General features: G+C 39.0%; 1 protein-coding gene across 2 annotated transcripts in view; it reads right to left on the reverse strand.

The window, feature by feature from the left end:
• Positions 1-4,557: 4,557 nt before the first annotated feature.
• Positions 4,558-26,236, reverse strand: part of LOC118393753 (cadherin-8-like) — an 81,356-nt gene continuing 59,677 nt past the window's right edge. Inside the window, exons 7-12 of one of the 2 annotated variants that reach the window (XM_035786794.2) lie at positions 24,041-24,288; positions 12,337-12,473; positions 10,322-10,443; positions 9,584-9,701; positions 6,732-6,983; positions 4,558-6,604 (exon numbers count right to left, since the gene is read on the reverse strand). In XM_035786794.2, coding sequence (XP_035642687.1) covers positions 6,123-6,604; positions 6,732-6,983; positions 9,584-9,701; positions 10,322-10,443; positions 12,337-12,473; positions 24,041-24,288 — 1,359 coding nt within the window. In that variant the 3' untranslated portion in view covers positions 4,558-6,122. Of the gene's footprint in view, positions 6,611-6,731; positions 6,984-9,583; positions 9,702-10,321; positions 10,444-12,336; positions 12,474-24,040; positions 24,289-26,236 lie in introns of both variants that reach the window. The other variant, XM_035786793.2, reaches the window with a different exon arrangement.

A 26,236-nucleotide genomic window follows, 5' to 3' on the forward strand; every position in this document is an offset into this window, starting at 1 on the left:
GGCCTATTCCTAGTGTCCTATTCCTACGTGCCAAAGAAAAGCAAAAATGTGGTACTCATGAGTACTCTATATAGGGATGGGAGAATCTGTGACCAGGAACATCAAAAACCAGAAATCATAATGGATTACAATGCCACAAAAGGAGGGGTGGACAATTTAGACAAGCTGGCGACTGGCTATAGCTGCAAAAGAAGAACCCTACGCTGGTCACTTGTGAAATTCTTCAATATCTTGGACATCTCGGAGTACAACACATTTGTCATCTGGATGGCATTGAACCCAGATTGGAACTGAGGGAAGCAACAGAGGAGAAGGCTCTTTCTCGAGACCCCAGCTTCCGCAGCCATCGTGAGGAGGATTCAGGAGGAGGATGCTGGTGCCCCATCCGCCCGACTCACAGAACCAACAACTCCAACACCCGAAGTACGTGTGAGTGATGTTGTTGCATGCGTGTGTGTTCTAGGGCATGTTCTAAGGCTGTATGTAAAATTTGTCCTCCCAATTTGTTCAATTCAAAGCAATAATATTTGTTCAAGATAAACATGATTTATTCCACCCATGAATTGATTATAATCGATTTTTGTTTATTAAAATCACATTCTATCCAAAATTACTAATAGAGCTTGTATTGATAAATGTGATCTAGCAGAGGAAAATGGCAAATATTAACAATGTATGCTGCCTATATTGCTTGTAATTGATATAAGTTAACATCTAAGTAAATTGTTATGGCTGTATTGTTTTTAAAAACACAATAATGTTGTGGGTCCATCAGACCCGCAAACATTGGGTGAATAGCAAAAACATGAACACCACACAAGTGTTAATGGTGAACTTCTACAGTATATCCACATTTCTAACTGCCCATGAAGTATATGGGATTCAAATAAATAAAGACAGGAATAAATGATCCCCCACTCTCTTTCTGTGTAACAATATAGAAATTAATTCAAGCACAGTCAGTAATCGACAAGATCAAGTTATTTTGTTATTCATGAAGAGTCGTTTCAATATCAGATAAGATTGAACTCTAATCTTTCAGCAGGATTAACCACGAGAGAAGCTGATTCTCAAAATAAATCTATCTGTTTAAGAAGATCTGCGTAAAAAAGGAAAAATTGCAATGCCTCTAAGCCTTTCTTTTGTTTGTTAACACAATGAGGGACAGACTATTATTACTATATAACACACAGTTATACAATGGAATTCAATTTAATTAATATAATCAAGGCCTATTCATTCCATGAGAAACCTTTTTACATGAGTAGGTAACTTTCCGAGACGGAATGTTGTTGGGTTCACTCTCTTTGAAGAGAAATGAGTGGTGAGAGGGTATACATAAAGAACATCTGTTCCGTCTAATTGAAAAACATATTTGTTTAATTAACCTCTTGAAGCTAGGGGGCACTATTTTTATGTTTGGAAAAATAATGTTCCCGAGGTAAACTGCCTATTTCTCATGACCAGATGCTAGAATATGCATATAATTGACAGATTAGGATAGAAAACACTCTAAAGTAAGTTTTCAAAAATGTCAAAATATTGTCTGTAGGTATAACAGAACTGATATTGCAGGCGAAAGCCTGAGGATAATCCAATCAGAAAGAGCCTCTTATTTTGAAACCTCTGTGTTCCTATGCGTGCCTGTCCTCCATTTAAAGGGACATCAACCAGATTCCTTTTTCTGTGGATTCCCTAAGGTGTCAACAGTCTTTAGACATATTTTCAGGCTTTTATTTTGAAAAATTAGCGTGAAGGATTATATTGCGTAAGTGGAGAGGTGGGGACTCTCAGAGTGAGATGGTCCTGCTGTTATGGAAAAAGCTACACAGTCGGTTGATATATTAATATATATATATATATATTTAAACAACTACCTGAGGAATGATTATAAAAAAAGTTTGACAAGTTTCTGTGGACATTATGAAGACTGTTTGGAATTTCCGTCTGCGTTGTCGTGACCGCTCTTTCCTGTGGATTTCTGAACATAACGCGACAAACAAACGTCAGTATTTTGGGTATAAAAATAATCTTTATGGAACAAAAGGAACATTTGCTGTGTAACTTGGAGTCTCATGAGTGAAAACATCCGAAGATTATCAAAGGTAAACGGTTAATTGATTGCTTTTCTGATTTTCGTGACCAAGCGTCCTGATGCTAAGTGTACATAATGCTATGTTAGGCTATCGATAAACTTACACAAACGCTTGGATTGCTTTCGCTGTAAAGCATAATTTCAAAATCTGAGACGACAGGGTGATTAACAAAAGGCTAAGAAGCTATGTTTGAAAATATTGCACTTGTGATTTCATGAATATGAATATTTTCTAGTAATATTATTTCGCTACACTCACATTAACATCTGCTAACCATGTGTATGTGACAAATAAAATTTGATTTGATTTGACTGTTGCTATGCTATGCTATTCAGCGGTTGCAGACGAAAATTATCCCGCTACAGGGATTGGTAGCGTCAAGAAGTTAACATAGATTGCTGACACCCCGTGGGAAGCCATAGAAATGGCATCCAGAGAGCTAATTTTCAATATGACCTTACTCTTGCATTTCTAAGAGTATGGCTTCTCCAAAAAAAACAATTGGTTGGTTTTTCTTCAGATATTATCCTACCATATCATTTGTGTTATATTCTCCTACATTATATTAACATTTCTTCAAAGTGTTTTCTTTCCAATGGTTCCAATTATATGCATATCCTGGCTTCAGGGCCTGAGCTACAGGCAGTTTACTTTGGGCATTCAGACAGGAAGTGGAGAAAAAAGGGGCCTAGCCCTAAGATGTTTTAATTGTATATAGTTTACTTTTTTAAATAAATATATTTGTGTTATTCCTTGATCTCCACGTTGTCTCCCTCTTTGTTAAGGATTGCTAGCCAGTTCATGACACAAGAAGAATGGTCTAATGCCTCCCATCAAAACGAGCTGGCCCAAGCAAGCACAGGTTACACCTGAAGCATGAGTACTTGCAGAAAGTGGTTAACTTCATCAACAACTATGCAGAGGATAATGAAATAGTGTTACCAGGACAACACCCAGTACACAAACACTTTGGTGGAAAGCTGCTGCCATCCCATGTGACAAAAGCAGCAGTGTGGTGCCTCTACAAGGAATCGATGACAACACTTGGTATGTAAAGCATAAACAACACATTTTGATTATTTAATTGACCTACATCATGATTGGCACTACTTTTATTGATGTCCCATTATTTCTGTATTTTCCAGAGGTATGTGTAGTTCATGTCTTCCTTCAGGAATCTGTGGGGAAAATTGCTGCCCCACATCTCAAGCATTAAGCCCAGGACAGACCTGTGCTAGCAGTGCCAGAGGAACAACTATCAGGTCTTCAGATCTGCCATTCTGCCAGAAGCTGTTAAGTCAGCCAAGCTGAAGAAGCAAGAGCAGCATCTCCTGCTTGTTCAGAGTGAGCGGTCTGTCTACCGGAAGATGGTTGCTGACTGCAAGATCACCTATGAAGACCTGCAGTTGTCTCTGGGGGCCCCTACTGAACTAGCGAGCAAAGACATCAGGATGCATTATAGCTTTGATTTTGCTCAACAAGTGAGCAACATTTCCTCCTTTATAATGATTAATTAAGGACATAGATTTTTTCAGTGTATATCTATCACCGATATTGTTATTGTTCTTGTACATACTGTGTATTAAATTATTTATATTGACACTATCTATTTCTATTTCTACTATGCAAGTAACCATATGGCTGTATCGTTTTCATCTTCTGCAGAGGCTGGGGGTTACAGCATTCCTTTCACATGACCCATCATTTTAGACAAGTGTGTCTGGGTAAGTGGCATCTAACATTTAAACAATATTTGTATCTGGACACTTTCTGTTTACCTCGATTTTTTCCTTATTGAAGGCTACTACTTTTACCACTTTTAGTCTTCATCTTTACTACACTACTCACTGTTTAGCACATGATCTTGGTTAGATGTGAATCCTTAAAGAGATGGATTGGGCTGATTTAAGAGGGTGTGAACAATAATGAATAAGTGTAGACAAATGAAAGCTCCCCAGCAGATACAGTACCAAAACATTCAACGGCCATTTTCTGACAAATGAGTTTACAAGTTTATCAACTTTCAAAGCAGAATTAATTGCCCATTGTTCCTCAAATACAGTGTATGATATACCATTTTGTTGCTCTGAGTCTCTACCTTATCTAATGTATAAAACACAATTTCAAATTTTGCTACGTAAGACCGATTTGAGCCGGTCAGTCACAAATGGGGCCTAATTAGACAATAACAATTTAGTCATTCCAGTGAGATACTAACTTGCTTGAACAAGATACTAAGGGTTTCGGGGCTTCTCGACTCATCTTTATCAAGGGTTCCAATAATTTCCCTGACTGTAGGTTTCAAAACCATTCTTTGATTCAACTACCAAATAAATAATTTCTAATTATATGATATGTGACATGTTGATATAGGTACTTACATAGACAATTCAAGTAGGAACTATGCAAATCTCTCTTATTCCAAACATTGTAGCTGCTAAAGAAAGGCAAACTCATTCAGCAATATTTATAAAAATATATTTCACAAAGTAGGAAACAATACAGGGTATCTTAGATTACATTACAGGGAGTGAATAATTAAACATACACATTTATAAGCATTAAAGCACAGTAGAAAATATGATCTGCATGTAACACTATTTCATATATATTGTTAAGTCTACTGAGAACTGCCATATACTGTATCAGTACAAATTGAGTATGCACGCAGCTGTAGTGCCATTTTAGATTCTCATGTGCAAGAGCTAACGTGCATAGACAAAACCTACCACCTCAATGAAAGCTACGGATATTATCAGTAACTATGTACATGTATTTTTTGTCTAATAATATACAGTGTAGCACAATATGCAAGAGCCTGTATTTTATTTTTATGGGTTTTGTTACCAGTGGTTCCTAAATGAAATTGAAAATTGAGGGGTCGAATATTCACATCAATTAAATTATCCCAGCTATTGTGCTTAAATGGTCACTGGTAACTCTGTATACAGAATAATGATAAACAGTATACATTTTGTATGGGTAAAAGTTCCCTTTCCATCCAATCTTTTACTTTTCAGTAATTCCTGTTCTCTGTATACTTTATTAACAGCAATATCTAAACAACAAGTTCAGCTGTGATGAAATAGCTTCAGCGGTGGAAAGAACAGTTGAGAAAAGGGATCATTCTAAACTCTCACTCACTTATAACCTGAAGCACAGAAACAAACGCAAATAAGAACAGATATATAAAAAAACGAATCATACAACGATAATGAAGAATCAAGACGATCATTTTCGAAAAACATTTGAATACAATTGCATTTAATGCTTGCTTCTGTAAAAAGAAGGCCTCAAAGTTTCTACATTTCTCTTTTTTTGTCTTTCGCTTTAGTCTTTTATAGGCTAATAATATTTGCAAACCACACTTGGAGCGTGTAATTACAAATAGTTGTATAAAGCAAGCTGTCTGGCTCAGACAGTTTATAAATGTGGCCACCTGGTATCAAATGATATCTAAACAAATTCATTTTAAAGCCAATATTGTAGTGGTTCTCATTTTGCTTTTTCAAATCATACATACATTCAACATTGTATTGTAGACCAAATATTGCTTTTTCTTTTAGTTTCCTATTTTATCTCTGATTATCTGGGTGGTGGGTAGAGATCTGAGATGAGGGCTACTCAGTAGTACAATTGTTCTGTGGTTGAATCTCCATGTTGTCCAAGAAGGCTGTAGAACGTCACACAATCCCTCTATTCTTTCATCAGGCAACTACCAAGAATCCAGGTCTTTATGCTTCTGGCAGTCACAGAGAATGACAAATACCCAAAATACTGCTAGACACTCCACAACGGAATCTACATTACACTCCACAAGAATCCTAGACCTTCTAATATATCGACATTGTTAAGTTTGGCTCAACAATACAAAGCGCTTAACGTGATAGATGATGAACGCTATACTTCACTCTAAGAGTACAAAAGGTGGCCCCCTTTTTTAAACAGCTGTTTCTATAAGCCGGCAAACCCTAGCATAATACACAAGTATGTGGACAAAATCAAAGGGTATCTGCTGATCAAAGGTCAAGTCTCCTTATCACTTTCACCCACTGAGTAGAGCTCCCCAAGTCTTCTGAAACGCGGACCCCACTCTCTGAGGTAGTCATAGTTCTGGTCTGAGTCTGAGGACGCAGTCTCGAGGGAGCTCAGAGACCCAGCAATGGAGCCCCGGCCCTCATAGCCATAGATCTGAATTGAGTCGTAGGGAGGGGCTGTGGGGTAGTTGTCCGCCTCGTGGAGTCTGACATTGATGAACTCATCCACGTCCACACCGTTAGGGCCACCACTCTGCCTTGGCATGAACTGCAGGTCTGGCTTGATATCCTTGCGGGGCAGGTAACCATTGATTCCATCAGGGTTCTGCAGTGTGGCAATGTCGAAGGCCTCAGTGTCTTCTTCTCCACCCCCCTCATCGTCATACCGGATGATGTTCTCCCTCACATCTTCGTCATCTTTGATGATAAGTGGCTTGTTCTTGTGTCTTCTCAGCGTCACAAACAGCACCACTATAACTGCCGAAAAAGAGGACATGTCAAAGTCATGTGCTCTCACAGAGACAATGTTTGTAGATTTTTGTTACATGTCTATTTTTCAGATGTAATCAAATTGCATTAAGTATCAGTATTATCTTACCTAAAAGTAGTATTATGCAGGCCAGAATGGCAATCAAAGCTCCCATGCTGAGGCCAATGGGTAGGACATAGGCCTCCACGTTGCATGACTGGACTATTCCCTCCCTGCTGCATCCACACACCCGGATGGTCAACGTGTTAGTGCTGCTCATTGGAGGATTTCCATTGTCAGTCACAATTATGGGCAGGAAATACATCTCCTGTTTCTGGCGCCGGAAGGTGTCATGCTTGGCTAAAACACTGATGGAGTTGTCTGTGGGGAGAGAAAGTAGTTGTAAAAAAAAAACTAGCTTCTGCTGTATAAGACCATGTTTTTTCGTAGAGTGACAAACCAAAATGTTTTGCAATCCAGTAAAAAAATAAAAAATGAAATGAGGTTGAGGTGATGACACTAGAAAAACAGCAGTTGCACTGGCTGCCAAGGGGTTTGTGGTCTCAGATTTATATTCTGTTGATGGCTTTCAGTCACCTTCCTCCTCAACATATTCCAATAGCAGAACTCTGTAAGAGATTGAACCCTATTTTGTCATACCCTTACTAAGATGTGGAAATGAAGCGACGTGAGTGTGACACTGACTTAGAAGATGGTACAAGGCAACGCTGAGCGGTGCCAGGGGCTCTTTGATGACACTTCTGTGAGCTCTGTGTTCATTATCTAGCTAATCATATCCACTCACACACATATTGTCAAACACTTTTATTCCTGTTAGAGTCTACTCAAGCCGGTGTAGTAGAAAATATGTTTCTTGTCACGTTATCACATTAACTTCACATGAGATCACGTGATCAAATGAAAACGTGTTTTTAGAACACTTCACATGGGAAATGAATAAGGTAAGTTCAATTGTCTACCCTCTGTCTGAGCATGCATGGCAGAGAAATGTGAAACATTAGTAATAAAGCCTAAAGGAAACATGCTGTCCATCACATTGTAGCATCTTCATACCAAAAGTGTGAAAAAAGTTATAATTATTGATTCAACATGTGCTGAACCCTATGTGGCTCTGGTCAACAGTAGTCCAGTATACAGTAAGTCAGTATACAGAGAGTGTAGAAAACATTAAGAATACCTTCCTAATATAGAGTTGCACACACTTTGCCCTCAGAACATCCTCAATGTGTCGGGGTATGGACTACAAGATGCCAAAAGCATTCCACAGGGATGCTGGTCCATGTTGACTCCAATGCATCCCACAGTCGTGTCAAGTTGACTGGATGTCCTTTGGGTGGTGGACCATTCTTGATACACACAGGAAACTATTGAGCATGAAAAACTCAGCAGTGTGGCAGTTCTTTACACACTCAAACCGGTGCACCTGGTATCTACTACCATACCCCATTCAAAGGCACTTCAATCTTTTGTCTTCCCTATTCACCTTCTGAATGGGACACACACACAGTCCACGTCTCAATTGTCTCAAGACTTAAAAATCCTTATTTAACCTCTCTCTTTCCCTAGATTGACACTGATTGAAGTGGATTTAACAGGTGACATCAATAAGGGATCATAGTTTTCACCTGGTTAATCTGTCTTGTTTTGTAGACTCAGCGTATGTCTGTTGGTAGAGCATTTCACTTACAACACCAGGATTTTGGGTTCAATTCCCGCAGGAGACCAGTACAAAAAATATTAATATGTTTGCACTCACGATTGTAAGTCACTTTAGATAAGAGCATCTGGTAAAATGCTGGTTCTTATCGTGTCAATCTTTAGTGCAATCAATACAGCAGTATTACATTGATCACAATATATACCTGAAAGTTTCTCAGAGGTATTTTAACTTAAGACTATGAGGTTAAAGCCTAAACAGCTTGTGTGCAGTAGCATATCCTAGCTGGCTGACCCTGTTCCCTAGCCCTGGCTAACCCTATCCTCTCCACAGCACATTCACTGCAATTAGAGTCATCATCACAAACAAACCAGCACACACAGGTTCAGAAGGTCTACTACTCTTCGCTGGAGTGGCTCTGCCTGCAGTATGCAGATGGAAATAGTCATACACGTCCTGTGCTTATATTTCTCATGTCGAATACTGACAGTTCATAACAGCTAGGTGTAGACTTTAACAAGAACAGTGATTTCTTAAACTATCCCATTTTTGCTGAAAAAATGTGGACGTCAAATTTGTAAAAACCTGTCTCTACTGTTAGCGATAAGTATATATTTTTATTAGTTTGTAGCAGTTTAATTTGTGTCTTAATGATATCTAGATGTGAAAATATTGCTTCAATGTTGCCTATGGTTTTTACATGACAAATTCAGGAACGTATCCTATTTGTCTCCTAATACACCTGTTTCCATGGTGGCAGGTTTCCATTTAGATAAAGAGGCTGGTGCATTTAATGTCCTGATTCTATATTTTCCTTTTACTAACAACTAGACACAGCAGTTCCTCTTGCCTGCAGCCTTCGCATCAAAACAGACGGACAGAACCAGATGAAGATTCTTCGCCCCAAGCTCTTTGAAAACATTACGCAACAACATTAGGATGAGCGTGGGCTCTTCAGTGAGAGTAATGGAAAAGAGCAGGGGAGGGGGAGATAGTAGACCAGAAAGCCTGCTAAACCAATCACCGTATTTAGCAAACAAATGTAGTGCCATCTGCCATGCGGCAACAGCTCTCAGGAAGTCACCCTACATTGAGCTGCAAGACTACCCGCAGACTATTTGGATTCAACTAATTGACTTTCTTTCAAAATCCACTGGGGAGTAAAAGTAGCTGATGACCAGGCTATTGCGCATCTGCTAACGACTGGGTACGGTAATCCAACCAGATTTAATCTTCGATTGGACTAATATGCCGCAGGATAGAAGACATTTTTTTGTCATTCTCTCTCACGTTCTGTCCTTACCTCCATTGTTTTTTATCGTGAAATTAGGATTGTTTAGCATCTCTGGGATGAGGCGGTATTCAAAGTAGTGTCCCTGTATTGGGTCATCCTTGTCGACAGCACTGACCGTCTGTATCACCTGTGGAAACAGACAGAAAGAGAGGAGCCCAATGCCATTAGAGAGAGAGGTCATCCATTACTTTATTTTTGCCATCACAAAAAGCCTGACCGTGACATTGGCTCAGAGAAAATGACAAATATCCTCCATTCATTCCAGGAATTTGAAATTGTTATATGTGGTGCTGTCTCATCTGGCACACTTTTGGTTCCTGGGTTCATCTATTTATCTGCCATCATAGTTCTTATCAAGCTGTATGTCTGTGATTGATTAGAAACGAAAATTCAGCTATCTTGGTCATTGGTGTTTTTTTATTTTATTGTAGTTGTCTGAATGAATAGGATTGATGTGAAGGAGAATGCAAAGCACTTGTGCAGAATTTTGGCAAGAGATCCATTGTGCCATCTGGAGGAGGACATGAAAGACAACTCTGAATTATGATTCACTCTGATCAATGCTGACTGCTCTCATTTTCCCTCAGTCTCTGTGTGTTGTGTCAGGGGAGGAGTCTCAGAGAAAGGCCACACTCCTGCCTCTGTACTTTACCATTGAAATAAATAGGCTATAATTCACCATGGGTGATCATTACTGAGGAGATGCAGGGGGAGACAACAATGACAGCCTTGATGAATGCCCCGTACCTGGCCAGCTTTGCCATTTTCACAGAGGAAAGCCTCGTATTCCGTCGCAAACTCTGGGGCGTTGTCATTTATGTCCAGCACTCGGATGGCCACGATAGCCCGTGATATCTGGCTGTGGTTTCCTGATAAACAAAACCCAACATCAGACAATGAATACAATAACATTGGATACTGTACAGCGGGAAATTAAATCCCAGGTAAATTTCATGACCCAGATACATTTTTTTCTGTTATTTTATTTAATTCCCTAGGCTGATAAAGACAGATGAGAATCCACATCAATCTGAGTTTTAGCTGATATCAAGAATGCAAAACAGGAGTGGTGAGAAAAAAAAAATCACATTCAAAGTGCTTTTGAAATCCCCTGAACACGCTCATGTTTTATGCATGAGGGTTAAAAAAATGCATATTAATGAATCAACGGCAGCAGAAGTCTAAAAAGATAATAAAGGGCCATTTAATTAGATTTGATTTTTATTGGGATTATTCATCGCCTGTAATTGACAGTCCCTTTTGAGATAAATTATTGTATTTAAGTGTTGCAACCACTATCTTGGAGATATTAATTTGGTCCATAGAGCAATAGATGTCGCTCTGGCTGTTGACACCTTTCCTTTCTTTGTATGTTTGTGAGACCATACTGATAGCTAACATTCAAAACAATGATGTACATGATGCATATTGTCACATAAAAAAAACAGAAAATGTGTTTGATATATGGTTGTGAGATACATGGTTGTGATATAAGCACACCTTTAGCTCACTCACATAATACTGCAGTAAGTGGAGGATTCGACACTTAATTTTAAGAATGCTTCAGGACAAAATGCCCAGAGGTGAGCATAAGAGAGGAGAAAAAGAGTGGGAAACAGAGAGAAACTAAAATAGACAGTTTGCTAGAAGGTGATAGATGGACTGAGTGGGGGAAAAAAAGAAGTGTCCACGTTTTCCTTGTGCTCTGTTAATGTGACTTTCACTCCACCACATCAAGCATTGCCATCTGATTAGTCAGATGTCAACTGGTGCAAGCAGCAGAACGCCACACCGTTTGGGTGGCAAATGACAACAGAATTGGACTGGGAATGCAATTCTTCCTCTTCACGCCAGAGAGGATTCCTGCTTGCCTCCAATCCACAAAGAATAGTAAACAGACATATTTATTTTGGTAAATTTCTATTAAGTGTGTTCAGTGATGCTGCTGTCTTGAGTCACAGTCAGTTTAGCAAAAGTCATGAAAAGCACAGGGAGATGTATAAGACCAGGCTTGACAAAGCTAGCATGAATGTCAACAGAGACACATTGCATTTACAATAACATGCCACGAATGTATGCTCTACAGCATTTTTTTTTAAATGGTTGTGGTAATTAGTGTGTTTCACTTTGATTATGAAAGGTGAGGGAGAGCAAGTTACAAGTATTGTACATTTCTCATTCAATAGCTTCAAGGTGTATATGATATGTATGCAAATATAGTTTAACACATGGCTTGAGTTGTTTGTAGTACTACCTCAAATATGTTGTATAGTCAGTCAGTTTCCTGGATCACAGATGTTGCTGTATCTGTAATGGAAGCTGGCATTGGTGCATAACAACGTCGGTATTTGTCTTTACAACTGTTTATTTGATACTTCTTCAAATGTACTCGCACTTCCACAAATTGACTACTGAGCTGTTTAATTCAATCAAAATTCTGCAGATTAACATATTTTCCACCCCTGTGAATTCAAACTCTAATTATTTGTACCACACTACGGCCATTAACATCAGATAGGTTACAAGTGCGAGACTATTTTATCGAGGATTATGAAAGCCAGTCAGTCCTTTGTTGGAGGCAGCAATGAAGTTGTTCAAACTGTGTTAGTAAACAGATCTGAATGTTCACAAGCAGCTGTCTTCCCCCTGAGTTTACACTTGTCCTTCATCATTGCACTGATTTGAAAAGGAAATTGAATTTAGTTAATTATGTAGTAGACCACAAACAGCGTTTAGAAATATCTATTGGAAATGTTACTTACTGATTTCAGTGGCTGTTACTGTGATGTTGTGCCACATATCTGTCTCTCGGTCCAGCGGTTTGGCCAACGTTATTTTCCCATCATCTACATTAATATTGAACTGCCTCTCCAGATCGGTGTGGCGATCAATAAAGTACCTACAAAAAAAGAGTAAATCATGAGAAGTTCTACATGCAGCACACAACTAACCGTTCTCGGTAATCCCTTGGGTGCACTGACTAATGGAGACGTATCCATCAAGAGGTTCCTGTGGATGAATGTATGGGAAAAACAGTAAGAATTCAATTATCAACAAAGGATTAATTACAGGCCTCAGATTAGCAAGAGAAGACATGAAAGCACAATACGGTTTAGGAGGCTCTTTAAAAACTAAAGCAGACGTGAGTCTGGTTTGGTCTCCAAACAGTGGCTCCTTAATGTTCCCCTCCCTACAAATAGGTAAATTACTGTTGTTTTATTTCTTTACTTACCCACACACACACATACTTTTTTTTGTCTCCGCACTATTGGTTTAGAGCCTGTAAGTAAGCATTTCACTGTAACGTCTACACCCGTTGTATTCGGCGCACGTGACAAATAAACTTTTATTTTAATTTTTTTGATTAGTGAAGTCTGCAGGGTCCAGCAGGATCAGCACCATCATCCTTCTTTACATTCTCTCCTTTCCTTTAGACTTCACCTTGACCTCGTTTGAAAACTTCACAGGGTTCAATCTAAGGAGAGGTGGGAAAGTCACAAGGTAGAAGGGATACAATGTAAAGTTGCATTTAAATTCAAATCCAAATCGACCATCCTCGTTTACTCTGATGTCCCTGTACTGTGGATTGAAGCAAGACGGAAGGAGCACTTCAAGGGCAACAACCGTATATATAATTCAACAACCTCACCAATAGCAACAACATGATGAAACATTGACTATTAAAAAAGCCTCAAGTTAATATTTATATGGATTTCTAAAATCATTGTAACTTTAGACCTGGATTTGTCACAATGCATTGTGTGGTGCCAATTCCTGAAACGCTTTCAGAAAGGACACACGTGCACACTTGGCATGTGAAAAACATGTTATTGATGTGAAAAGTGTTGTTTTATTTATGTTTATTTGAATGTGTACATTCAATAATTAAATGCACTCAATACCATACAACATGTTATCAACAAATATGAATTGCCCTAAATTAAGGCTGCCCGTCAGAAAAATCTAAGTCACCAAGAGCAACAAGGCCTTTAAAAGGTATTTTATATGTGATCCAATTCAGGAAACTGGGCATATGTCACAAGTCACGACTTCACAGGAGAGCCCATTGAACATGAAAAAAAAAATGTTTTCATCAAAATGCATTTTTTGGCAGAAATGCCTTCTCGAATATGTGAACTTTCACGTGCTTTAATAACGAACTTGTATGCCATCTGTAAATATAAATAACATTGTTAAATTACATGCCTTGTTGGTTAAGCCACAGAAAAAATCAGCAACCTTCCTGCTAGCCATGATTGGCTGAGATAATGACTAGACTGGATATACCGAGCGAGGATTTTGGATTGGTCTGCCATACAGAAGGCATCTGTCTATTTGAGCTGGTAATCCTGTCGAACACAGCTTTTCTTTTAAAGTTTTGTGTAGTGGATCTGAATAGCTAAGTGTTGCTCTCCACTCTCTGGAGGATCAAGTTTTGAAATCAGTGGAATTAGACTATGATAGCTAAAGAGATGGAGAAAACACCTGTCTCCGGACTACATCTTCAAACTAAGGGCAACTGTGGCAGGGCATCCATGACAGGGAGACTATCATGCATGATAGACCATCATGCATGATGATGTGTTCAGGTAAGATATTGTAGCGTTAGCTAGCTACATTTTCAGATATGAAACGTTTCTAATTTTGACCGAAAGTGGTTTCATATCAAGCTAAAGTGCACTGTTAGCTAGCTAGCTAATGTTAGCTGGCTGGCTCCCGAAGCTGACATTATTATTTGAATCCCACAGCTGTTTGCTTCGCTCGTTAGAGCCTAATGGTAGCTAGCTAACAGTGAACCTGGATGGTTAGCTCCCAGCATATTCATGAATGGTAGTAACGACATGATTTGGCACAATGTTCATTGTTGTTTAACTAGCTAATGTTAGCTGGCTGACTCATTAGCTAACGCTACGTGACATGTGAGATCTTACATGATGTTTACCTAGCTAGGTTCATTGTTTACCTAGCTAGCTACAGCTGAAGTCGGAAGTTTACATACACTTAGGTTGAAGTAATTTTCAACCACTCCACAAATTTCTTGCTAACAAACCATAGTTTTAGCAAGTCGGTTAGGACATCTACTTTGTGCATGACACAAGTAATTTTTCCAACAATTGTTTAAACACAGATTATTTCACTTATAATTCACTGTATCACAACTCCAGTGGGTCAGAACTTTATATACACTAAGTTGACTGTGCCTTTCAACAGCTTGGAAAATTCCAGAAAATGATGTCATGGCTTTAGAAGCTTCTGATAGGCTAATTAATATAATAATAATAATAATAATATGCCATTTAGCAGACGCTTTTATCCAAAGCATACATAAAGTATGTGTGCATACATTCTACGTATGGGTGGTCCCGGGATCGAACCCACTACCCTGGCGTTACAAGCGCCATGCTCTACCAACTGAGCTACATCATTTGAGTCAATTGAGGATGCATTTCAAGGCCTAACTTCAAACTCAGTGCCTCTTTGCTTGACATCATGGGAAAATCAAATGATATCAACCAAGACCTCAGAAAAAAGTCTGGTTCATCCTTGGGAGCAATTTCCAAATGCCTGAAGGTACCACGTTCATCTGTACAAACAATTGTACGCAAGTATAAACAAAATGGGACCACACAGCCGTCATACCGCTCAGGAAGGAGATGCATCCTGTCTCCTAGAGATTAAAGTATGTTGGTGCGAAAAGTGCAAATCTATCCCAGAACAACAGCAAAGGACCTTGTAAAGATGCTGGAGGAAATAGGTACAAAAGTATCTATATCCACAGTAAAATGAGTCCTATATTGACATAACCTGAAAGGCCGCTCTGCAAGGAAGAAGCCACTGCTCCAAAACCGCCATAAAAAAGCCAGACTACGGTTTGCAACTGCACATGGGGACAAAGATCATACTTTTAGAAAAATGTCCTCTGGTCTGATGAAACAAAAATAGAACTGTTTGGCCATAATGAGGAGGAAAAGGGGCAGGCTTGCAAGCCAAAGAAAACCATCCCAACCGTGAAGCACGGGGGTGGCAGCATCATGTTGTGGGGGTGCTTTGCTGCAGGAGGGACTGGGGCTTTTCACAAAATAAATGGCATCATGAGCACTATGCCAAACTTCACCCAACGTATTGTGGCAAGCTTGTGGAGGGCTTCCCGAAACATTTGAAGCAAGTTAAACAATTTAAAGGCAATGCTTCAAAATACTAATTGAGTGTAATGTAAACTTCTGACCCATTGGGAATGTGATGAAAGAAATAAAAGCTGAAATAAATCATTCTCCCCACTATTATTCTGCCATTTCACATTCTTAAAATAAAGTGGTGATCCTAACTGACCTAATGCAGATCATTTTTTACTAGTATTAAATGTCAGGAATTGTGAAAAACTGAGTTTGAATGTATTTGGCTAAGGTTAATATGAACTTCCAACTTCAACTGTATATGTCTTAAGCTAAAGTGAACATCACTCATTGAATACGGCTGTGCCGGTAAACTTCTGCAAAGAAGCGAAATGCAATTGTTGCCAGCATAGCTGGTTAGGCTGTTTTCATGTTATCCATAGGTAAATAAATCATCGGCCAGAGCTTCAAGTGTGTGCTCTGCACACTCTGAGGGTGAAAAAAGATGGGTGGGGCTCAAGCTTAAGAGGATGTGAATGATGCTGAATGGGTGTAGACAAATAGCTCTTCACCAGATACCAAAACATTCAAAGGCCATTTTCTGAAAAGTGAGTTAACAAGTTTATCAACTTTCAAAGCAGAATTACTGTCCCATTGTTCCTCAGAAATGCAGTATGATATACCATTTTGTAGCTCTGAGTCTCTACCTTTATCGAATGTTAAAATAAAATAAAATAAAAACACAATTTGAAATGTTGCTATATAAGACAGAATCCAGGTGGTGAGTCACATATGCATGTGAATGCATGCATTCATTATTTGAATGCACTCAATGACACACAGAACATACATGTATATTCCTTAAAATTAAATGCCCCTCCCTGTAAACATAGTCTCTCTCAAAGCAAGTCAAAAGTTTGTCCAATGCCTTGCTTTTTCAGTAATCTATTTCTCCAATGTGCTTTGCAAACCTCCTCCAACCACCCTCCCAACCCCATCTCCCTTTACACACGACCTTGGGTCTCATCCTACTTCACTGTGGAACTGCTCATCCCTATCAGCACAGACCTGTTGACAGACCCATGTATTTTCTGCATGAGAAATAGGGGAGAAAAAAAACAACAATGACCAAATAATAATAATAATGAAAACAACGAGCTAACACAAAATGAAATAAATAAGCCATTGCCCTAGATTCCAACTGTGGGAGACGTATTGAGCCATGACATTTATTTATTTATTTTTATGAAATGGTGTAAATCCTCAGACGACAGGCGGGAGGTCCAGGAGGACTCCTCTACAGACGCAGAGCACTTTCAAGACAGGCAGACAGCCCAAACCACCTGGGAGAAGTCTCCAGGAGAAGGAGTGGATTCCAGGCAGGCTTTGACAGCTTCACGTGGAGGGAGACCGACCCTGAAATGTTCTGCCACGTGTCAATCAAACTGACAATGTGATGTGAAAAGAATTAAAGCAAATACAATTATCAGATGTTCCTTGCAAGAGATGGGTGCTGACTGTCAAAGGTGTGAGGATGTGTTTGGGAGCGGACCACTGGATGTGAAAATTAAAAATGCCGGGAAAGGACGATGCAAATTAGCACCTGATACTTTTCACTCCTTCAATACCTGACTCAAATTACATTGGGCAGCCCTCCCCTAAACACATCTTTCTCATTCAATCACATGACATGTATAACTTTTACATACTGTCTTAAAATTATTTTAGGTTTGAACACTTTGTAAGCTACATTTACTAAGCTTTTCTCCGGGTCACAAACAGGAATGTTATAAGTGATAGTTAAAATGTGCTGGTTATAAGCCATAAAGCCAGTAATATGTGTGAGTGTGAGACAGAGAACAAATGTATGACATTTCTGTCTTATATAAGGTCAGTAATTCTATTGGGAGGATCACAGATGTAGAACTAATTTTGCTGGCCTCCGCATGCTAACCAGCTCTTTGTAAGGACAGATGTATTCCTGTTTTCCCTGAACATGTCCTGAACTTGTGTCTCGAACAAGAAAGTCTACTTGACATTAAATTTACATTCATTTTACATAATCTCTTTTACATGACTCCTTGTATTAACATTTGCAACATGTCAGCTGTCAAGGTAAGTAAATGATGTAGCGGAGCCTGAAGAAAGGCAGACAAGCTTACACAGTCACCTGACAGACCTGGCTCTCATTACCCATGAACTTTTGTAGTCCTATGATCCTCTTCTAAACCCTCAGTGCTGTGTGCATGTCCCACTCAACTCCACCAATGTACAAATGTTTCTCTACATGGTGTTTTGAGCAACTACCTAGGTTAGCCATAATGCATTATTAAAAGGCATCATCAATACCAGGTACTGTAATGAGACCCTTGATTGGCTCTTACTTTAGCCTTCAAAGCAATAGTGTCCATGTAACGCCCAAGGTCTGGAGCATAATGATCATTCAAGAATAAAATCATATTCACAGAGTATGGGAGAACGCTGAAGGAATTGTGTTGCATTTTATGAAGTCCACCTGAAACCTTGTTTGAATGCATAAAGTATAGCTTGAGGGTTGAGGTCTAAGTGAGGAACCAGGCCTTGAGTCATCCTGGTCAGACTGAGAGACTGTGAGTCATTTCGGTGTGAGAGTGTTTAACTCACAACCTGGATTCAGGGGTAGACGTAACATAGTAAATGTAAATCTGTCTCCCTCCATTCAGTATGATATGTTACATTTCATATGGTGTAAATTTGTGGATGTCCATCATCTATTTCGTATTATAGAATCCAAATGACAATTTGTATGATATGTTACGAATCGCAATTCGTACAATGTTAATATTTTGCTAAACTTTATGATATGTTACCAATACTAATTTATTGTGGCTAGGTTGTTAATGCTAACATTAGCTTGGATGATAATGTTAGCTAGGCTAGGAGTTGGGGATAAGATTAGGGTTTAGGTTAGGAATTAGGTTAAACGGTTAAGGTTATGATAATGGGAAGGGGAATGGTTAGCTAACATGCTAGTAGTTGCAAAGTAGATAAAAAGTAATAAGTAGTTGCAAAGTTGCTAATTAGCTAAAATGCTAAACTTGTCCGTGATGAGATTCAAATATGCAACCTCCAGGTTGCTAGACGTTCGCATCTACCTGGTTGTGTCTAGTCTATGAGATCAGGCTCAGGCTAAGGTTAGCTAAGGCTAACAATGTTCAGCCTATTACCTCTACGATGGTCACAACACTGCTTATTATCACTCCATAGACAGGCACTCTATCCAAAGCATTGTATGTCAAGGATAATGTTTGTCTGGACATCCTCTGCCTGGTGGTACCTTACAATGAGAATGTAACACTTTGTGGCAACATACAAAGACAGTATGCTAATTACAGCATGATAAAAACAGGATGAGACTTCCATTGGTTGTCTCTTCATGGGGTCTCTGAGAGACAGTACTACGATGACACGTTACCGCACATTCAAAATTACACATAAAATAATGTAAATAGATCACTTTAAAATGATAGAATCTCAAGGAGAGAAAATAGAAGACCTTACAGAATAGAAGTGACATAAAAGCAATTTAATACATTTAACTGTCAATGGTAATATTGTAGGCCATGTTATGTGTGGTGAAAAGCACTTGACATACAGGTACATTATAGATCTGACACATCATGAAAACCTACAGGGAAAATGTCTTGACTTTTGGTCGAAATAAAACTGAAATTGTGAAAATGATGATAATGCCCTTTTAGTGCTCTTGAACAACAACAAAAACCTGCCTACAATTGTATTTGCATATGTATCCTCGTACTTTGTATGTAGGGTAGGTTCTAGAGCAGGGATGGGCAATGTTGATGGGGGTTGGGGCATTAGTGTAAGAGCTGTTTGAAAAGACCACCTGAAATTTCAATCTATTTTTTCAATCTAAGTTTTGGCCTGCCTGGTGACATCACCAGTTATGCCTGGTGACATAAATCAGATAATAGACCAATAAGAAAGAGAATTCCAAACCCCTCTGCCAATAAAATGTAGTTTTCAGTCCCCCCCCCCCTACTCAGACCACTCCCAGACAGTCCTTGCAAAATTATTTTTTGAGAAACTGCTATGTATGACCCAATTTAATTTAAAACAATCACAGTAAGGTGCTTCATTGTTACCAATAAACACTTTGATATTGAGATGAAAACTGCTGCATTGGACTTTAACTGAATCCCTACAAATGGAAGGTAAGTTCCCCATCCCTGCTCTAGAGTCTAGACTCTAGATCATGGGTCTCCAACAGGTTGATGACGAGCTACCAGTATCTCTCAGCCCACCCATGAGTAGCTCGCAATTCATTGCTCAACTGAGGGACCTTACAGGTAATTGTATGTGTGGGGTACAGAGATGAGGTAGTCATTCAAAAATGAAATACAGAACTCATTCAAAAATGACTACTGCACATAGAGTGAGTCCATGCAACATATTATGTGACTTGTTATTAAGCCGATTTGTGACTCATTTCAGGAAACTAGGCGTATGTTGCACATCACTACTTCACAGGAGCGGCATTTGAATGTAAACATACATTTTTTTATCAAAATGCATTTTTGGCAGTGAACTTTGATGTGCCTTAATAACTAACTTGGATTCCATCCATAAATAGGAATAAAACAGTTAAATTACGAGCCAGGTTGGTTTAGCCATGGAAAAAGTCGGGGACCTTCCGGCTAGTCATGATTGGCTGAGATAATGGATGGGCTGGACATGCCGAGAGATGAGTTTGGATAGGTCTGCCATGTAGCATGCTTCTGTCTATAACGTGAGCTGTTCAGTATGTGTTGACAGTCTTTTCTACCACACCGTTTTTGAAAGATAAAATGTTAGCCATCAAGAACTACAAAAACGTTGCTACTTTTCTCAACAACATTGACGCCCTGAATTTAGCAGGCGCGATCGACAGATCAGTTGGAAAAAGTGATGGGCATCTTTATGCACACGCCACGGTCAGTGTGACCCGGAGTGACTTGATACAACGCTGGCCAAACAAGATGTAGCTACAAACAAAACTGAGTTAAATGCTTCCAGTCTGCCGTGAAGCATTCATCCATGTATACGGGTAAGGGTCTAGCTACATTTTCAGATATAAGTTTCAGAAAGTCGTTTTTATTGCAAGTTAAAGCTAGCAAACGTTAGCTTGCTGGCTTGCTAGCTGACGTTACGTGTATGATCTGTGTAGTAATATTATTTGCATCAGAAATCAATGTGCATTGCTAGTTATAGCCTAATGTTTGCTAGCTAATATTGAACCTAGTTTGTTAGCTTTAGCTACCTGCAGATTCATACTACAGCTATTACAATATTTGAATTGTATAAATTGGGATTATTTCGGTTCATTGTTTAGCTAGCTAGCTAGCTAGCTATATGTCTAAACGAAAGCCCCACTTCGGCCCGATTATTACATGACCCATCAAATTAGCCAGGTGTGGCATGGGGGTGTTTATAGCATTTCCAACCCATGACCCGTCAATTTAGACAATTGTGTCAGGAAAGTGTCATCTAACAATTCTAAAATATTTATAAAATATTTTTTTTCTGGACACATTCTGTTTTTGATATTGCTACTATGCAAGTAACGACTTCACTATACCGTTTACACCTTCTGTATCTTGTGCATGTGACAAATAAGCATAGACCTTTTTTGACATAGGGTGTGTTTACCACATGGCCTCACATCCTTAAAAATATGGGTAGGGCTAATGCTTAAGAGGGTGTGAACGATGCTGAATGGGTGTCGACAAAGAGGAGCTCTTCAGTAGGTGAACCAAAAATATTCAAGGGCCATTTTCTCAAAAGTGGGTTTATCAACTTTCAAAGCATAATTACTCTCCCATTGTTGATTAACTGCTGTGTATGATATACTACTTGTATCCAATGTAAAATAAAAAAAAATACCATTTCAAATGTTGCTACATAAGACCAAATCGAGGCGGTCATTCACATTTTTACTCCTGAAACTCCTTATTTAGGCTTGCCATAACAAAGGGGTTAAATACTTATTGACTCAAGACATTTTAACTTTTCATTTTTAATTAATTTGTTAACATTTCAAAAAACATAATTCCACTTTGACATTATGTATTATGTATGTATTAAATAGTGTGTGTAGGCCAGTGACACAAAATCTAAATGTAATTAATTTTACATTCGGGCTGTACCACAACAAAATGTGGAAAAAGTCAAGGGGTATGAATACTTTCTAAAGCCGCTGAAGCCACAATTGGCTTGAAAAGCCAAACGTAACAAAATATCTGCCTATTTATATCCATTATTATTGCCCATGTAAGTCTGTTAGCCATAATGATATCTGTCTTCTGGGTAGACAGAAATAATTTCCCCAAAACCTTCTCAGTAAAATGTTGACGACAAAGTAGGCTTACCTGGCAGAATTATTACATTTACATTACATTTAAGTCATTTAGCAGACGCTCTTATCCAGAGCGACTTACAAATTGGTGCATTCACCTTATGACATCCAGTATATCATGATTATTTGTATCAATCTCATGTCATGACATAATGCAGCAGCAAAAACATCGCTTAGACCAGCACATTCCTCTTTCTAAAGGTGTATGACACTCAAAAAGTATATTCTGATGGGATTTAAGCATTGACATGGACTCCCAACATCCAATTTCATTGTTTCTCATTGAGTAATTCAAAAATGTGAGAGAAAAACTGAAAAAAAATCCCAAACCAGCTAAATTAAAAGTGAGAAAATGTATGATTAGCTCGCGACATGTTTCATAATTTAAAAGTAGCTCTCATGCTTGAAAAGGTCGGAGGCCCCTGGTCTAGGCGATCCTATCTGCCAACCAGGGCTGTGTATGTACATATATTAGCATTTGTGTCAAGAAGACATGATCAGACTGAGCATTTCAATGGCCGCTCAGGGGAAAAAATTATAAATATTTTGTAAATTATTTTCATGAAATAAACACACGCCGTGATTTATTAGACATACAGTGATGAATAATAATTTTCAAAAGACTGCATGGGGCTTTAAAGGTACATTCCATCTTGCTGTGGAGCAAATGATCAGTATTGGGAAACAACACAAGATGGCAGGAACATCTCAAGCTGTGTAAGAGCCATTCCCTTCCTCTCCTTAACAGAATGCCTTTACTGTTGAATGCCTTCATTGACATTGGCAGACATGGGAAGCAATGTGACATTAACCACTTACGTACAGAAAATCACTACTTTCCTCTGGCTCCAAACTCTTACAGCCTCCAAGTAGGTTCCGTAAAGCGTCCTCTAACTCTGATTGCTTGAAAGCTTTCGGACAGCCTTACAAACACTGGCATAATATCCTACAGCCTCAATTCACTTATCGAAATGTGTAATCTTATCCACAAAATATGAAATACATGAAGTGCCCTTTCATTCAAAACAGAAAACAAGGAATTAGAAATAAACATCAAAAAGTATATTTTCAAATGAGAAAGTCCAGATTGAAAAAACAACCTAATACATCATTACACAGGAAAAAAATGTGATTCCTAATTGCCAGTCTGAGGTGTCAATATAGTACAATATAGTACGTTTATGACAATTATTTGAATAAATTGGACAGCCATGTTCACAGACAAATGAAAAAGGGCAGTGCTTATCACACATAAATCAGCAGAATAATATATACCACATATCTACACACACTACACACATCAATAAATACGCACGCGCAGCACAGTGATAATGAAAAACTTTGTGAAAGTGCAACATAAAAGAACATTGGGGTCACAGAAGAAGAAGAAAAAGAAGGAAAAGGAAAGAGACACCCAAACATGAGAACAGGTTACATTATATTGGTATATGCCTATTTTATTTTTTAAATTATGAAGATGGAACCAGGTTGAATTCCCCTGCTTTGGCAATAGCCAATAAATGATTCCCAGCTCACACTCTGTTCACCATGAAATTACACAACCTGTTGAGTGTTGTCCGGGGAAAGCGGCAAGTCACTGGAGAATTAATGAAATGACGTAGTGGATGGAGAGAAATTGCCTGTATAACCTATACAAGGTGCCCTTGTGAAATGTCTAAGAATAAGTCACACAACTGAAACGCAGCAGACAAAGTCTCCACTAAGAGAAGTCTACCTGTGCTGTTCTTTCAAGTTTACTACATTGTGGTCCTAAGGAAACAAGGGCAGCCATCAGCTCACATTTAAACTCCAAAGGAACATGCATAGTGGCAAGACTACTATATTTTTAAAATATATATGTGATTCCATGGCACACCGCACTCCTTATATGGGTGGGTAAACAATAAAGTAAACAAGTATTTGGTGAAATGAGGTTGTGAATATCATCTTGTTTCTTACCTGACTAGACTGCCAGTGACATCAGGATCGCGGGCTGTGACTGTTCCTATAACCGTGTTGATGGGGGCATTCTCATCCACCTGCAGGACAAATGTGGGCTTGGAGAAGACAGGGGGTTCATCTGAATCTTCCACTGCAATCTTCACCGTGGCTGTATCTTTGAAGGGGGCGCCGCTGTTGGGATCAAATCGAATGTTGGCCGCCTCCACCTTCAGTGTATATGACTTTTTAGTCTCGAAGTTCAGAGGCTGTGGAAAATGACAGAAACAAATACCTTTCACTGATGTCCAAAGCAGCAAGAAAAAAAATGCACCTGATGTGGATGGAGAAGAACTTTCGGAGTTGAAATGTAATAATGTGATCTCTGATCCTATCAAAAACATTTAAGGAAATAATCCAAGCACAGGGTGGAACAACATTTGTAATTATTAGCAATAACCACAATCTCACCTCAAGTAATCCATGTGTTACCACATCTGCTCTAGGTTAGAATAAGGCTGTAAATAAGATTAATCTAATCTGGTATCACACCAATCTGGTTCAAATGTGTTAGGAAATCATTAAAATAATATTATTTGTAGGTTTGTGCTACCTGAAAATATAATTTTGTTGGTAGTGCACGATAACACTGTTACAAAATTATTGCCGGCAATCATTTGAAGGATAGCAATTATTGAGGCATTATCATCACATGAATAGAAGTGGATGTGTATTCAGGAATTCTAACATAATAATGACATTTCCTAGGGGGAATTGCATACCTATGAGTGCTTCTGTGGCAAGAAACGTACCCCTGAAATTACAGATGGTCTCTTTCCTATTTCACAAGGACATTGAGAACCAATGTCCACTACTTTTTTACACCATCATTGAATATTTGCAACATGTAAAACCACCACAATTTAACTCTCTGGTGTCTTAGCAGCCATCCCAGACTCTCACAATTGTATTTTGAATCACCTCTGGCCACTCTTATAATACTCAAATAATGGGATCAAGTCACTTCCAGGCTCAAAAACCAGGATTTATAGGGAAATCAAAACTGGGCCTTGCCGCTTGAGGGGATCTGAGTTGGCTTTGGGAATGAGAGGGGTTAGCGGAGGGATCAAAAAATGTATTCCAGCTTTTCACAAAGAAATAAAAAGAATCCAATGGTCCCCTAGGCTGGGTCGGGCCAGCGCTGGGGCAGTGCCGGCAGCAGGCCCAGCTGTGAGAGAAAAGCAGCTGGGGACGGGGACTGACATGGGGCTTTGAAGTCCACACGTCTGGCGTCAGGGCACCCGTATGGAGAGGGCCCTGCAGCCCAGTCTTCCGCTGTCTGAGAAGCTATTTGGAGCATTTTCATTATTAACCGCCCTTCCTCTCTCTTCTCTCCCCACCTTCTTCTCCTCCTCCTCTATGTTGAGAGGAGTGAACAGCTGGACCAAGAGCAAACATTGGTTTCAAAGGATTCCATCTTAATACCAAGTATTTTATTTTTTTTATTTTTTACCTTTATTTAACCAGGCAAGTCAGTTAAGAACATATTCTTATTTCCAATGACGTCCTGGGAACAGTGGGTTAACTGCCTGTTCAGGGGCAGAACAACAGATTTGTACCTTGTCAGCTCGGGGGTTTGAACTCGCAACCTTCCGGTTACTAGTCCAACGCTCTAACCACTAGGCTACGCTGCCCAGGGCTAAAAGTGTACAGGGGTCAATTGTCAGATTGATTACACCGCAGTTAAAGAAAGGAATACCACAATAGTCAAACTATTCAGCTCCATTTCCTGATCACCTCTATTCTGTTTTTGTATTCGATTAACAACAACAATTAACAAGACTCCATACTGCATTGCTGTTATATTTGTACTTTTAAAATGTTATGCATAATTGACCATACCTTATAACAAAGCAGTATGTTCATTTTTTTTGTCTCTTAACACTGGTATGATCGTTTCAACAAGCAACTCTACCTCGACAGTTTTACCTCAGAATAGAACTTTGAAGATAGTATTCCTATTCGCATCCTCTCAAATGATCCTCAATGACATCTGACCTCTCCACTGAGTCAGCCCTATTTGAATTGGCCCTCTATGCCACTCTGCCATTACTCATTGTTTTGGGGGAGGTCAATTCATGCAGCACTTGACTCTCTATAATCCGGAGAGCAGCACTTTGGTTTTCATATTGATGGAACATGGTAGTGGAAGTGTTA

Source organism: Oncorhynchus keta, chromosome 14 (genome assembly GCF_023373465.1).
Source record: "Oncorhynchus keta strain PuntledgeMale-10-30-2019 chromosome 14, Oket_V2, whole genome shotgun sequence".
NCBI lineage: Eukaryota > Metazoa > Chordata > Actinopteri > Salmoniformes > Salmonidae > Oncorhynchus > Oncorhynchus keta.